At 41.7% G+C, this 17,000-nt stretch overlaps 2 protein-coding genes across 2 annotated transcripts; both read right to left on the bottom strand.

Annotated features, from left to right (window-relative positions):
• Positions 1–1,840: 1,840 nt before the first annotated feature.
• On the bottom strand, positions 1,841–2,976 carry LOC133547412 (uncharacterized). The gene is made up of 2 exons (XM_061893094.1): positions 2,169–2,976; positions 1,841–2,057 (listed from the first exon to the last, which is right to left on the bottom strand). The coding sequence occupies exons 1-2, from the start codon at positions 2,775–2,777 to the stop codon at positions 1,953–1,955; spliced, it is 714 nt and encodes a 237-aa protein (XP_061749078.1). The 5' UTR covers positions 2,778–2,976; the 3' UTR covers positions 1,841–1,952.
• Positions 2,977–5,143: 2,167 nt separating this feature from the next.
• Positions 5,144–15,786, bottom strand: LOC133547402 (oocyte zinc finger protein XlCOF7.1-like). Its single transcript, XM_061893085.1, has 2 exons — positions 15,524–15,786; positions 5,144–7,040 (listed from the first exon to the last, which is right to left on the bottom strand). Exon 2 carries the CDS (start codon positions 6,988–6,990, stop codon positions 5,911–5,913), a length of 1,080 nt encoding a protein of 359 aa, XP_061749069.1. The 5' UTR covers positions 6,991–7,040; positions 15,524–15,786; the 3' UTR covers positions 5,144–5,910.
• Between the last annotated feature and the right edge of the window lie 1,214 nt (positions 15,787–17,000).

Below are 17,000 nucleotides of genomic sequence, written 5' to 3'. Positions count from 1 at the left end.
GGAAACGCCAGCATATAACCCCAATTCTTCAGAGTTTGCACTGGCTCCCTGTTCATTTTAGAATTGATTTTAAAACATTGCTGTTTGTTTTTAAATCTTTACATGGACTGGCACCTCAATATATCTCGGACCTCATCCAAATTTACATTCCTGCGCGCGCTCTGAGGTCCGAGAGCCAGTTCCAGCTCGTGGTGCCCAAGACCAGACTTAAGACCAGGGGAGACAGGGCCCTCTCTGTGGTCGGCCCTAAGCTCTGGAACACTCTGCCCCTCCATGTTAGAACTGCTTCCACAGTGGACTCTTTTAAGTCTCGTCTTAAGACCCACTTTTATTCTTTGGCTTTTAACACTACGTGAGTTGTGTGGTCCTCTGTCCTCTGTTGTCCTCTGTGTTTTTTATACACTTTGATTTTTATTTTACTGTTTTAATTGATTTTACCCTTTAAAATTGTTTTTAATCATATTTTGTTTTTATATTGTTTTTATATTGGTTTTATATTTATTTATTTTGTGTTTTTATTCAGTCATATTTGTTTTTATATTGTTTTTATTGGTTTTGTTTTTATTCATTTTTTGTTTTGTTCAGTCATTAGTGGAGCATAATATTGTTTTTAACATGGCTGTGCAGCACTTTGGAAACGTTATTGTTGTTTAAATGTGCTATATAAATAAAGTGGATTGGATTGGATTGAATATATGAATATTAAAAACGTGTTTAGTGGATAAATATTAAATACACGTTTAGCGTATGAATTAAATATACATTTATATATATATATATATATCCATCCATTTTCTACCGCTTATTCCCTTTCGGGGTCGCGGGGGGCGCTGGCGCCTATCTCAGCTACAATCGGGCGGAAGGCGGGGTACACCCTGGACAAGTCGCCACCTCATGGCAGGGCCAACACAGATAGACAGACAACATTCACACTCACATTCACACACTAGGGACCATTTAGTGTTGCCAATCAACCTATCCCCAGGTGCATGTCTTTGGAGGTGGGAGGAAGCCGGAGTACCCGGAGGGAACCCACGCATTCACGGGGAGAACATGCAAACTCCACACAGAAAGATCCTGAGCCTGGATTTGAACCCAGGACTGCAGGACCTTCGTATTGTGAGGCAGACGCACTAACCCCTCTGCCACCGTGAAGCCCCTATATATATATATATATATATATATATATATATATATATATATATATATATATATATATATATATATATATATATATATATATATATATATATATATAATATATATATATATATATATTATATATATATATATATAAATAGAGAGAGGGAGAGTGAGAGGGGCAAAGAGAGTGAGAAAAAAAAGAGAGAGAGATAGAAATAGAGAGAGAGAGAGAGAGAGAGAGAACCAGACTTATGAAGAGGGAACGTGCGCCCTCCTGTGGACTTCTGCTGCAACTGCATACACAAAAAAATTCATTACTTCCAAGTGTGCCTTATTTAGTGTCCCAGACTTCCAATTCCTCCTTTACATGTTTAGTGTATAAGTATTAACCCTTGTGTGGTGTTCATATTGTTGTTACTCGGCCAGTGTTTGTGGGTCTGATGGACCCGCTGCATTTTGTGACTTTTAGTGTCTCACATTCAAACATTTTATGTTAAAATACCGAACAGATGTTTACCTTATCCCAATTACAAGCAGTATAAACAATACATATGGTTAATATTTGCCCTTTACCTTTGTTATGGCACATTTATAACGTATTATTTTAAACATAATAAAAAAAAATAATTAAAATCAAGATATGAGTGGAAACAAATTTGCAAGTGAAGCAAGCTTTTTAGAAACTACTGACTTTTATTTTGTTGAACTTGAAATGTAAGCCATTGAGGTGCACAACACAAGCTGAACAACATGAACACAGAGTAAACATAGCAGTGAAGACAACACATTGAACACATGGCCTGTAGCCACTAGCCTATACAACACTTGAGGGGCAGAGCTTTACTGTGTGTGTGTGTTGCAGATATACGTGTTGTTTTCCTCTCCATCTTGGGTCCGCACACTTCTTCTTGTTGCTGGTGTTCACAACCCAGAATAATGAAAAGATCAGGAATTTTACTAAGACTTCTGTCTCTCTTTAAGAAGACATGAGTGGCAGACATGTATCAACAGCATCACACACTTACTTCAGGCTCTGCAGACAGGCCACCAGCATTCTCCTCCTGAATCCTCCTCACCATGGCTGCAGAGGCTGGGGTTCTGGGGACATAATCTCTTCTCTCCATTTGTGGTCTCACCAATGCCATTCCCAGACCCTCAAGGAAGGGCCGTCTTTTCTGGAGCTTCACTCGTTTCCACTCTGGGTTCAGTGCCATCCAAATGACAAAGGAGTTGTACGCTGAGATGTCCAACATGTCAAATATTATCACCAGTGGCCAGCGTAAAGTCCTCCGTTTGCAGCTGTAGGCCGTCACCAGCTTGTCCATGTTGTCTACCCCTCCTTTTGTGGCGTTATAATCCATGATGATCTCTGGTTTGTGATGTTCCTGGTCACAGATTCTTCCTTCCCCGTGCAGTGTACACATGAGCACCACATTCTTGCCTTTCTTCGGCACAAAGGATACCCGGGATGTGTCAGCCGTGTATACAAACTTGGAAGACTTGACACGCCTGTTCTTTGAAGTCAGCAGTTGAGGTGGGAGCTCTGACCTGTTTTTCCTTATTGTTCCCACCATGGTCAGCTTCCTCTTCAGGAGCTCCTGTCCCAGTTTGTGCAAAGTAAAAAAGTGTCGCATGTGAAGTTGTGTCCACGGAGGCACTGAGACATGTCGAGGACTTCTCTCATTCCTTGTTTTTTCTCAGGGGCTCCTCCATCAGGTTTCCCTGTGTAGACTTGTAAGTTCCAAGCATATGAGGAAGTGACATCACTGGCAGCCCAGATCTTTATACCATACTTTGCAGGTTTAGATGGTATTTACTGCCGTAGTGTGTGAATGTGAGTGTGAATGTTGTCTGTCTATCTGTGTTGGCCCTGCGATGAGGTGGCGACTTGTCCAGGGCGTACCCCGCCTTCCGCCCGATTGTAGCTGAGATAGGCGCCAGCGCCCCCCGTGACCCAAAAAAGGGAATAAGCGGTAGAAAATGGATGGATACTGCCAAAAGGGGGCCCTAAATTGCATCAGCTGTTCATCAATGGTGACATTTGGCCCAGGGTTGTACAGCAAGGGGAGAGCGAACAGCGTTTGCAGGTAGTGTTGCAACCTTGCGTTTGACCCTCTGATGTTCTGTGTACATACACTCTGTCCTCCTCCTGTCTAGGCCTGCTGTGTGTGTGTGTGTGTGTGTGTGTGTGTGTGTGTGAACAGAACATCAATTTCCACACTTCTATTAGCCCCGGGGCCAGGGGACCCCGAACATCCTATATGTAACAGAAATGTGTAGGGGGGTGTATGGTGTGTGTTCATTAAATATGTATTCTGATATATGTTCTTCACAGAAAATGAGCCAAAGCCAGTGAGTCTCAGTTTAACAAAATTAATTAATTGCATTATTTTTCTTTTAATGAACATTAAAAACGGGTCCCACAGAGCCGAACACCACACAAGGGTTAAGACAACTGCTGAAATGATGTATAAAGTAAATAATAATATGCTTCCAGAAGTGGTCCAGAAGATGATTCAGATGTGAACCAGTAAATATGAACTAAGCGGGATTTATGAGTACTCAAAAGCAAATGTATTAACAAATGTAAAACAAATATATACACCATATAATGTTACTCTATAACATCAATAATAATTAAAAATGATTTCTGAATATCTCTATACACATATAAAAGTATTTTGTCCTGTTTATTCTCACCTTTACAGTCAAAGTGTTGTTTATTTTTGAATAAAGTACACAATGTTGTATATTAATAGGTTGATTGGCAACACTAAATTGGCCCTAGTGTGTGAATGTGAGTGTGAATGTTGTCTGTCTATCTGTGTTGGCCCTGCGATGAGGTGGCAACTTGTCCAGGGTGTACCCTGCCTTCCGCCCGATTGTAGCTGAGATAGGCGCCAGCGCCCCCCGCGACCCCGAAAGGGAATAAGCGGTAGAAAAAGGAAGGATGGATGTATGGATGTTGTATATTAAAACATGTACTTGACTTAAAAATGCAAAATATCTAATTTATAAATGTTAGGATCTATGTGCTGATTTTGTTAGAAAGTCAAAGTTTTAACAGTTTATTTCAAATCCTGCAGTTTCATTTGCTGCTGCTGTTCTCACCAGCACACTTGTGTTTCTTACACTGCTACTTAGAAGACAATCCATCCATCCATTTCCTACCGCTTATCCCCCTTTAGGGTCGCGGGGGGAGCTGGCGCCTATCTCAGCTACAATCGGGCAGAAGGCAGTGTACACCCTGGACAAGTTGCCACCTCATCACAGGGCCAACACAGATAGACAGACAACATTCACACTCACATTCACACACTAGGGACCATTTAGTGTTGCCAATCAACCTATCCCCAGGTGCATGTCTTTGGAGGTGGGAGGAGCCTATCCCCAGGTGCATGTCTTTGGAGGTGGGAGGGGCCTATCCCCAGGTGCATGTCTTTGGAGGTGGGAGGGGCTTATCCCCAGGTGCATGTCTTTGGAGGTGGGAGGGGCCTATCCCCAGGTGCATGTCTTTGGAGGTGGGAGGAGCCTATCCCCAGGTGTATGTCTTTGGAGTTGGGAGGAGCCTATCCCCAGGTGCATGTCTTTGGAGTTGGGAGGAGCCTATCCCCAGGTGCATGTCTTGGGAAATGTCACGCTTGCCACTGACGGTTTGTGTTTTAGTTTCTCCTCTATGTGTTTAGAATATCCTGTCCTTAGTTCCTGTCAGCACTCTTATTTTGGTCCAGCTTCCTGTTTGTCTCCCTGTGTGCTGTTTTTCCCTCAGCTGTGGCTGATTGGCACCTGGCTACACCTGGCTACAATCAGCCCGCTCCTATTTTACCTGCTTTTTTCCTCCAGTCAGTGCTGGATTATTGTCGTTGCCACATGTCGCACTTGTCTTTGCTACCTGTCGTATCTTGTCTTGTCCATGCAGCGTTGCTGTAAGCTATGTTTGATTGCGGTTTTTAGCTTATTGCCTTTTGTTCCCTGTTTCCAGTTTGTTTTCTAAGTACAAGTACGACTTCTCTTTTCCATTCTAAAGTTCCTTTTTGTTTTGTAGCTCCCATGCTTGCTCTCTTAGTTTATCTGCCCACGTGCGTGCTTTTTGTTTGTACCCTTTGTTTGGTTTTGTTCTAGTATTTTATATTAAAACCATGTTTTCTTATTCAATGCCTGACTCCGTCTCCGCATCATGGGGTTCGTCAACAACAAACTTTGACAGGAAGTGGGAGGAAGCCGGAGTACCCAGAGGGAACACACGCATTCACGGGGAGGACATGCAAACTCCACACAAAAAGACCCCGAGCCCGGGATTGAACACAGGACTACTCAGGACCTTTGTATTGTGAGGCAGACGCACTCACCCCTCTTTCACCGTGAAGCCTAGAAGAGAATCTTTCACCACACACGCTGCAACTCAACACTTACTTACCAGTGTGTATTCTCATGAGTCTTTTCAAAAGCAGACTTTGTATAAAACGTTTACAATATACTGAACATGTATAAGGTATGTCTCCAGTGTGTGTTCTCATGGCTACTTTCAATGTGCTTTTTCATACAAACGCTTTAACACATTCTGAGCAGGAAAAAGGTTTTTCTCCAGTGTGTGTTCTCATGTGTACTTTCAAAGTGCTTCATTGTACAAAAGCTTCACCACATTCTTAACAAGAAAAAGGTTTTTTTATTCATTGTGTATTCTCATATGTGCTTTGAAATGGTCCCTTCGAGTAAAATCTTTACCGCAGATTGAACATAAAAACGTTTTTTCTCCAGTGTGTATTCTCATGTGTGCTTTGAAATGGTCACTTCGAGTAAAAGCTTTACCACACATTGAACATGAAAAAGGTTTTTCTCCTGTGTGTCTTCTAATGTGTGCTTTGAAAAGGTGCCTTTGAGTAAATCCTTTACTACAGATGAACATGAAAAAGGTTTTTCTCCAGTGTGTGTTTTTGTGTGGTTTACCAACTGTCCCTTCTGGGAGAATCCTTTGCCACAAATTAGGCACATGAATGGTTTTTCTCCAGTGTGTATTCTCATGTGTCTTTTTAACTCTGCTTTTCGCGCAAATCTTTTACAGCATTCTGAGCAAGTAAAAGGTTTTTCTCCAGTGTGTATTGTCTTGTGTGTATTCAAATGTTGCCTATGAATAAAATCGTTACCGCAGATTGAACATGAAAAAGGTTTTTCTCCAGTGTGTGTTCTCATGTGTCTTTTCAAATCGTACCTCTGAATAAAATCTTTACCGCAGATTGAACATGAAAAAGGTTTTTCTCCAGTGTGTGTTCTCATGTGTCTTTTCAACTTACTAGGAGATTTAAATGTTTTGTGAGAGTGAGAAGATGTGAAGTGAGTGTTGTCAGTGTGACATGTCTTATCATCTTTAGAGTCTTCATCATCAGTGTCAGGAGAGTGTGACGTTGTGTCCTCACTATCTGATAGTGGAGCTAAGAGCTTGTCTGCTTGTGATCCTCCACAGTGGTCTCCATCAGCTTCTGTTGTCATGTGTTGTGTTGAGCTGCTGCTTGGAGGCTCCCCCCCTCCCCTCTCCTCACTTTCACCTTTCACCTCATCATCTTCACTCTTCACAGGGACACCAGTCACTGGCATCTTGGTGACATCAACCTCCTCCAGTCCTTCAAGATGCTCTCCCTGCTGATTGATGCTGTGTTCTTCCTCTTCCTCTTTAATGTGAGGGCTCAGTGGATCCACCGCTTCCTTTTTAAAATGGGGTGTCAGTGGATCCACCACTTCCTTTTTAAAATGGGGTGTCTGTGGGTCCTCCTCTTCCTCTTTAAAAATGGGGGTCTGTAGGTATTCCTCTTCCTTCTTAATGTGGAAGGGCTGTGGCTCCTCCGTTCGCATCCTGAAGCTCCACTTCTGTTGCACAGGGTGAAGATGTTCTTCACAGATGTCTGCAAGACAAACACAGCATCTCTGCTCAGTCACACAATGCATTCAGTACTTTTACATGCACTTAGGAAAAACAAGTTATTGTAAGAACTGTCTTGAAATCTCAGTGACGCACAAACACGCTGCTCTTAACAACATTATTCACAGGAAAAGAAAAACAAACCAGGACAACAGGACTTTTTACTGTGGATAGACGATATGGTTTAAATTAGATTTTGTGATTAAATTATTTCATATAGAATTACTAATAGAACTATCTTAAAACAGGTTACACAGGCTCCTAATTTAGTTGCTGAAATATGCAGTGAAATAATACATAATTTCCAGTATTTTTTTTCCTCGAATAAAGTAACCAGATATGTCTCCCGGCTGGCCTGGGAACGCCTCGGGATCCCCCGGGAAGAGCTAGACGAAGTGGCTGGAGATAGGGAAGTCTGGGCTTCCCTGCTTAGGCTGCTGCCCCCGCGACCCGACCTCGGATAAGCGGAAGATGATGGATGGATGGATGGATGGATGGATGGGTTCGATAAAATAATACAATTAGAAATTACACAATATGTTACTGCATATGTCAGCTGCCAAATTAGGAGCTTTTTTTAACCCGCTTTGAAATTATTCTATTATCAATCATATAACAAATTATATATTGTGACATATTGTTGTTAGGATATATATTTGAGGCCATATCGCCCATACCAAACATTGGCTCCCCAAGTCATTTTGTTTGGCCCACCAAATATATTTATTTTATATTCTTCAGATGTGTGTGTATGTTTAAAATGTTGTACTCCTGTTCTACATCTCGTGGAAGTGTCATGTCATGGGGATGGTGTGCTTTTAACTAAGGGTGTGACGATGAACATGATTCTTACACATGTGTGTACTTCATGTGTATATGAATGTACTTTCCCTTGTGTGCTTAGTTTGATTGTAACTTCATAGTGGATAATATCTATAAACAACCTCAATTGTTTTACATCTTTAATTTGAAGGACTGTTTACTTATCTGACAAACTCAAAGGAAACTGCACTTTTTAAAATGTCGCCTTTCATTCATAATCCTTATGTGAGACATATTTTTTAAATATTTATGAATTCTAATTAGTAAATAAACATGAGCAGAAATCAGCTAATATTGGAGTCAATGGGAGCTCCTCTATTAGACCCACAAAGTCCTCCAAAAAACATCCAGAAACTGCCAACTATACTCATTTTACATTTTGTGACCTGAATATTAACCAAGTATTAGTGATATTTTTATTATAAGCGCTAACGTTAAAGGCCTACTGAAAGCCACTACTACCGACCACACAGTCTGATAGTTTATATATCAATGATGAAATATTAACATTGCAACACATGCCAATACGGCCTTTTTAGTTTACTAAATTGCAATTTTAAATTTCCCGCGGAGTGTCTTGTTGAAAACGTCGCGGAATGATGACGTGTGCGCGTGACGTCACGGACTGTCAGGAAATATTAGCTTAGCATAACACACAGCTAAAAGTCGTCTCTTTTCATCGCATACTTACACAGTAATTTGGACATCTGTTCTGCTGAATCTTTTGCTATTTTTTCAATTAATAATGGAGACTATAAACAACAGTGCTGTTGGTGGAAAGCGGTGTATTGCACCTTTGTTTTTAACACAGAGCGGTCAAGCGAACATGTTTCTCTACGTCAACCAGCATGTTTTTGGATGGGAAAATTGTGATATATATCTTACCGGAGACATCATTATTTGTCCTCCTGCAGTAGCTGTTTAAAAGGCAGCTGTGAGCTTGGCTCCTCGGCTTTTCTTTAAGACACAGGGTGTTCACCGCAGCCATCCGACCTCGAGGTATGTCTTTACAATCTCACTAAAACACTATTGAAACAATAAGCTGATAAGGGATCTTTCAGAATTATCCTAATAAATGTGTGTAATTACATCTGAAACGCTCACAATGCCGCTGCCCGGAGCCGTTGCTTTTTATTTTATTTTATTTTTTTTATTTTTTTTCTCATCCTTCGCTATCAATATCATCATCCACAAATCTTTCATCTTCGCTCAAATTGATGGGGAAATTGTCGTTTTCTAGGTCCGAATAGCTCTTGCCGCTGGAGGTTCCCATTATAAACAATGTGAGGACGTGAGGAGCCCTCACCCTTGTGACTTCATCGTCTGCGACTTCCGGTAAAGGCAAGGCTTTTTTATCAGCACCAAAAGTTGCGAACTTTATCGTCGATGTCCTCTACTAAATCCTTTCAGCGAAAATATGGCAATATCGCGAAATGATCAAGTATGACACATAGAATGGACCTGCTATCCCCGTTTAAATAAGAAAATCTAATTTCAGTAGGCCTTTGAGGACCTACTTTTAGCGGCGCATAGATCACAGAAGTAACTAGCTTATGCTGCTATATTGACATACTGAGCTGCTTTCTCGCCTCTAAGAGGGTGAAAGCTAATTCTACATTATAAATCATGCTTCTCACTTATGAAGTAGAAGGTTGTGGACATAAACCGAGAATTTGGTCAACTCTGACATCCAACTTAGACCTGGAGATGGCAAGAAAGACTCGAAAATACGCTCTTTTGCACCCACCCTTTTTTAACCATTTATGAGGATTAATTCTTCATCTAAACGGGAAGATATGAACATCCCATCAGTCGGCATCCCACTGAGAGCAGACATTGTATGCTTAAAATGAGAAAGATATGTAAATATGACGTGTTATTAAGAATGTGACTACATTACATATATACTTACAGTGTGTATTTAAAGGGGAACATTATCACAATTTCAGAAGGGTTAAAACCAATAAAAAATCAGTTCCCAGTGGCTTATTTTATTTTTGGAAGTTTTTTTCAAAATTTTACCTATCACGCAATATCCCCAAAAACGGCTTTAAAGTGCCTGATTTTAACCGTCGTTATATCCGCCTGTCCATTTTCCTGTGACGTCACTGTGTGAAGCCAATACAAACAAACATGGCGGATAGAACAGAAAGCGACATTAGCTCGGATTCAGACTCAGATTTCAGCGGTTTAAGCGATTCAACAGATTACGCATGTATTGAAACGGATGGTTGGAGTGTGGAGGCAGATAGCGAAAACGAAATAGAAGAAGAAACTGAAGCTATTGGGCCATATCACGACAGACATCGGCAACGAGGACGAATTCGGCGATTGCCTTCTAACCAACGATTGCATCTTTTGAACACTGAGCAACTTGAATCCGTCAATTGGTATGTATTTGTTTGGCATTAAATGTGGGTGGAGCGAAAGGCTGGATACAAATATAGCTACAAATGAGGCATAATGATGCGATATGTACATACAGCTAGCCTAAATAGCATGTTAGCATCGATTAACTTCCAGTCAAACCGTGAGCAAATATTTCTGATTAGCACATAAGTCAATAACATCAACAAAACTCAACTTTGTGATTTCGTTGACTTTATCATTGTAAATGCATCTGCTTTGAGTGTCGCAGGATATCCACACATCTCTGTGCCATCTCTGTCGTAGCATCGCTATCGTCGGTAAGGTGTGCAGAACAAACGAGGGACTTTCGCATCTTTTGACCACTGGTGCAACTTGAATCCGTCCATTGGTATGTGTTTGTTTGGCATTAAATGTGGGTGGAGGGAAAGCCTGGATGCAAATAAAGCTACAAATAAGGCATAATGATGCAATATGTACATACAGCTAGCCTAAAGAGCATGTTAGCATCGATTCGCTTCCAGTAATATTTTCTGGGTTCTTCCGAGGATGTTGTAGTCGTAATGATTTGTGCAGTCCTTTGAGACATTTGTGATTTGGGGCTATATAAATAAACATTGATTGATTGATTGATTGATATGTCTGATTAGCACACTCCACGTAAGTCAGCTGGTGTTGTTACACCCTCCGACAACACACCGACGAGGCATAATGTCTCCAAGGTACGGAAAACAGTCGCAAAAACGGAAAATAACAGAACTGATTTGACTTGGTGTGTGTAATGTGTTTGAGAAAATGGCTGATTGCTTCCCATTGTGACGTCACAGGTGAAAGGTCATTGCTCCGACAGCGTTTAAATCGCCAAATCCACCCTTTTAGAGTTCGGAAATCGGTTAAAAAAACATATGGTCTTTTTTCTGCAACATCAAGGTATATATTGACGCTTACATAGGTCTGCTGATAATGTTCCCCTTTAAAATGTTAAAGGTGGATTTAAAGGCCTACTGAAAGCCACTACTAGCGACCACACAGTCTGATAGTTTATATATCAATGATGAAATATTAACATTGCAACACATGCCTATACGGCCGCTTTAGTTTACTAAATTGCAATTTTAAATTTCCCGCGGAGTTTCCTGTTGAAAACGTCGCGGAATGATGACGTGTGTTTGTGACGTTATTGGTTGGAGGGGACATATTAGCGCAGCACCATTTGCGGGCTGAAAGTCGTCTCTTTTCATCACGCAATTAAACAGTATTCTGGACATCTGTGTTGCTGAATCTTTTGCAATTTGTTCAATTAATAATGGAGAAGTCACAGTAGAAAGATGGAGGTGGGAAGCTTTAGCCTTTAGCCACACAAACACACGGCTTTACTATGGATCAGAACGGTCAAGCGAACATGGTTCCCGACCACTTGTCAACCGGCAGGTTTCGCTGAGAAAATTGTGGTAAAAACTCTCCTCTTACTGTAGATCAGCTGAGCTTGCGCCGTCCATGCAGCTGCCGTCAACTTCCCTCAGAGACTGACGTCAAGACACCCGTGGACACACCCCTCCGACTATCAGGTACTATTAAACTCACTAAAACACTAGCAACACAATAGAAAGATAAGGGATTTCCCAAAATTATCCTAGTAAATGTGTCTAAAAACATCTGAATCCATCCCAATGCAATCGCCTTTTATTTTAAATTATTATTTTTTTTTTTTCTAGTCCTTCGCTATCAATATCATCATTCACGAATCTTACATCCTCGCTCAAATTAACGGGGAAATAGTCGTTTTCTCGGTCCGAACTGCTCTTGCTGCTGAAGGCTCCCATTAAAAACAATGTGAGGACGCGAGGAGCCCTCACACTTGTGACATCATCGTCTGCGACTTCCGGTAAAGGCAAGGCTTTTTTGTCAGCACCAAAAGTTGCAAACTTTATCGTGGATGTTCTCTACTAAATCCTTTCAGCAAAAATATGGCAATATCGCGAAATGATCAAGTATGACACATAGAATGGACCTGCTATCCCCGTTTAAATAAGAAAATCTCATTTCAGTAGGCCTTTAAGATGTTATTTAGAGCACTTTGAAAGCAGAATAGAGCGGCTACCAATGACTCAATTGCTCAAGGTTTATTTTCTATTTAGGATGCATTAACCATCGACCTGCTCAGTGGCCTTTTGGTTAGAGTGTCTGCCCTGAGACTGGAAAGTCATGAGTTCAAACCCTGGCCGAGTCATACCAAAGACTATAAAAATGGGACCCATTGCCTCCTTGCTTGGCACTCAGCATCAAGGGTTGGGGGTTAAATCACCAAATGTTTCCTGAGCGCGGCCACCGAGGAGCTTTTAACTACCTCGGCGACCTCGGCCCAAGAAATAGGAGAGCCCACCACAGATTTTCCAGGAACTGCTTCCTCATACGAAGATGTGTTGGTGGGATTGAAGAGGTCTTCTAAGTATTCCCTCCACTGATTAACAACAGCCGCAGTAGAGGTCAGCAGCAAACCATCCTCACCATACAGTGACAGTGTACTGCTTCCCACCCTGAAGCGGCGGATGGTGGACCAGAATTGCTTCGAAGCCGCCCGGAACTCGTTTTCCATGGCTTCCCCAAACTCCTCCCATGTCCGAGTTTTTGCCTCCGCGACCGCTGAAGCCGCACTTCGCTTGGCCAGTCGGTACCTGTCCACTGCTTCTGGAGTCCCATGAACCAAAAGGACCCGATAGGACTCTTTATTCAGCTTGATGGAATCCCTCACTGCTGGTGTACACCAGCGGGTTCTAGGATTACCGCCACGACAGGAACCAACCACCTTGCGGCCACAGCTCCAATCAGCCGCCTCGACAATAGAGGCACGGAATATGGTCCACTCGGACTCAATATCCACTGCCTCCCTCGTGACATGTTCAAAGTTCTTCCAGAGGTGGGAATTGAAACTCTCTCTGACAGGAAACTCTTCTAGGCGTTCCCAGCAGACCCTCACAAGCTCACCACAAGGTGGTGATTGGTAGAAAGCTCTGCCCCTCTCTTCACCAGAGTGTCCAAAACATGAGGCCGCAAATCCGATGACACAACTACAAAGTCAATCATGGAACTGCGGCCGAGGATGTCCTGGTGCCAAGTGCACATATGGACACCCTTATGTTTGAACATGGTGTTTGTCATGGACAATCCGTGACAATCCGATAACAAAGCACCACTTGGGTTCAGAGCCGGGCGGCCATTTTTCCCAAGCATGCCTCTCCAGGTTTCACTGTCGTTGCCAACATGAGCGTTGAAGTTCCCCAGCAGAACAAGGGAATCAGCGAGGGAGCACTCTCCAGTATTCCCTCAAGGGAATCCAAAAAGAGTGGGTACTCTGAGCTGCTGTTTGGTGGCTAAGCACAAACAACAGTCAGGACCCGTCCCCCCACCCGAAGCCATGATGTTGTGTGCCAGGCTTCACTAATATAAGAGTAGCTATCAGCTGGCAACAACCCTTGACTAGATAAGGTGAGTGCATTATCATCACAAAACTGTATTAGGTGTCTTGCATTATCAGAGCTGCCATCAGAAATATCAGCATTCCAGTCACCGACCACATAAATACACGTACAGTGATTATCCTGTATAAAAGAATTAATAAAAGCAAGTTTAAACATGGATTCATCCTCATTGTCTTTACATTCATACAGAGTGTACACATTGAGAACAATAAACTCCCTATTGTCGGACTTATACTGAACAGCAATACACTTCGAGCCTAATAACACTAATAACTGGGCCGTGCTTTTTGTGCCAGAGCACAGCAACACCTCCCGCTATCCTCCCTCATACAATTCCCATTATTAAAATAATTCAACAGCCCCAGGTCTAGTTTTGGGAGGAATGTCTCTTGTAGGCCTAACATGTCAAAGTGGAGCAGCAGGTTGTCAACAACTACACGCCGAGCCCGGTCCCCGGCGCTGGATATTAGATTTTTGTTTTCTCTTTGGCCTCAGTCTGGATCCCCTCTCCAGGGTCCCAGGCTTAGACTGATTTTTTTTTTCTCACCTCTCCTCCTTTTTACCAGTTTCTCACCTTTTTTTTAAGGGGCGGCGGAAGTTGGCAGACCTGTTCTGTCTCCCTGTAATGTTTGTCTGCTCTTGAATGGGATTGTGCTGAAAATCTTAAATTCTCCTCTGAGATTATTAAAGTGTTTCCGATTCTGATTGTGTTTCTATCAGCCATCTTCAAACATAATTAACTTTCCAGTACAATTTCTTAAATTTTGATTCGCCGAAAGTTTTATCAGTCACAAATACTGCCTCAGTTTGCAATCGGACAACTTTACCGCTAGGAGGCTATTGGAAGAAAGACTTTAGAAAGACAAGACAACTTTGCTAATTAGTACAAATAAACTAGATTGATTGAGACATTGCTGGACAGCAGAGAAGTAACTAAATCCAAACAAACGTTGAAATTATTTTTTTAAGATATCTGGCTTGTATTTTAAGTAGGGATATAAATCGTTGGAAATGTATCGATATGATACCCTAATCGATACCAGTATTTGTCGGTACTTTTTTTGGTACTAAATGTCATTTGTGGAAATAAAAAAGTGGAAAAAGTCATTTTAAATAGCATTCCTACTAGCACAAGAGGTTGAACACCTCCAACATGATGTTCTGTAACATCTCAGAGCAGGGAAGTCTTTTATCAGCAGCTGTTTATTTGAAGTCTTAAAGAAGTCAACTATGTGTGCAGTGCAAGGTAAAATGCACTTATGTCATCTTCTTGTCAATAACACACACATCAAACTTTGGTTGCTTCCTTATTTGTCATTATTCAAAGCTGATTGTAATGTGTAGCAGCGGCAGCTGAACTCAATGTGACAACGTGTCATAGTTACCTCAGTCAGCTGGAATTAAAAATACAAATAGTTGTGTCTTTAATCCAGAATTTTCACGGTCCTCATGGACAACATAATTAGGAACCAGTATTAATTTAAAAAATGGTACTTGGTGTACATCCCTAATCTTCACCACTAAACCTTTGAAATATGCTGACATATGTGCTGCTAAGGTAAATAAACAGTAGCCATATTGATTGTTTGCCTTCATTTGACCACGTGACGTAAGGAGGACGGCCTCTAGGTCACATGGTTACACCCCAGCAATTACACTGTTGATGATTGATGAGCATTCATTTTTAAATGGTGGTGTTAAAAAGCAAACATATCTCCATCTTTAGTGATAAATGTGTCCCCCGGATGAACATGTGTCACAAACATTGTATTAGATGATATGTGGATGTTGTGCTTACTTGGACTGTGATGAAGCTGTGAGGACTCAGGTGGTTTGTCTTCATGCTCTTCAGTCTTCACAGAGACAACAGTCAGTGGAAACTTGCTGACATCAGCCTCCTCCTGCCCTACAGGACACTCTCCCTCCTCTTCCTCTTTGAAATAAGAGGGCTGTGGCTCATCTTTGTCCCCTTTAAAATGTGAGGGCTGTGGATACTCTAAAGTGAAACTGTCCCCCTGCAGATGAGGGAGACATTCTTCTTGGTGTCCAATCAGCTGATGGATGTCTACAGGACACAAACAAAACACATTTTAACTCCTACATGCTAAATATTAAATTGTACATGAAATAATGGGCTGTGGCTATTGAAAATGTTATTAATCAAGTGTTCTAATGGAAATGTTTCCGATTAGTTGAGTAACTGGAAAAAACAGTGTTGCTTGGTTAAAGACAAATTTAAGCGACTATAAAACATTTCACTTAATAATGAACGGCCAATTAGTTTGAGATGGTATGAGATCAAGATGTCATCTTTAGATCAGGCTTTGTTTTTTTGACAATCACAGCCACGTTAAAAAGTTAAAGTACCAATGATTGTCACACACACACTAGGTGTGGGGAGATTATTCCCTGCATTTGGCCCATCACCCTTGATCACACCCTGGGAGGTGAGGGGAGCAGTGAGCAGCAGCGGTGGCCACGCCCGGGAATAACTTTTATGGTGATTAAACCCCAATTACAACCCTTGATGCTGAGTGCAAGGCAGAGAAGTAATGGTCCCATTTTTATAGTATTTGGTATGACTGGGTTGGGGTTTGAACTCACAACCTACCGATCTCAGGGAGGGTGCACCGACATGAAGGAAATAACAGGTCAGTATGCTTTGACACACATATATAACTTGTCAAACCTGCCAGCTAGCAGGCTAGGTTTACAGCGTCAGTAACCATGGTAACTGACTCTGACTTTGTCTTACCTCTCTTATTTTTGGAGGTAAAACTCTCGAGCTTTACATACTCAGGACTTTGCACTTAACCTGCTCTCTGGAATATTCCCCCGGTGACTGTGTGAGTTTTGTGTAAACATGTTGATACACATTGTTACAAACATCAACCTCTCATAAATATTGTGTGTCTGACAATGTCTCCTTCTTATCAACAATGTAAAACAATTAGTGCATCATCCTCACATAACAATTAATCTTCCTGTAGACAATCTATTTAAGAATAGTGTTAATAATGAAATATAAAGTTAGTAAAGATGTGAGAGTAAGAAGTAAACAAACCTGTTCTGTGCAACACAACTTGATGTTTTTCATGTTGTCGCTCCTTCTCCTCTTTTGTTGGACAAAGTTCCTCCTCGTACTCTGCTGTCGTTCTTTGGCACATTTTCACACAATCACAACACTTTACACTCACACTTGATCTCTACTTAGTGATGTGTTTTGATCACTTCCGCCTCTCTTTGTTAGCAGCTAACAAGCTAAGCTAACTAGC

Source organism: Nerophis ophidion, unplaced genomic scaffold (assembly GCF_033978795.1).
Source record: "Nerophis ophidion isolate RoL-2023_Sa unplaced genomic scaffold, RoL_Noph_v1.0 HiC_scaffold_97, whole genome shotgun sequence".
Taxonomy (NCBI): Eukaryota; Metazoa; Chordata; class Actinopteri; order Syngnathiformes; family Syngnathidae; genus Nerophis; species Nerophis ophidion.
Note: the sequence above shows the minus strand (reverse complement) of the source record. Positions and strands in the feature narration are given on the sequence as shown.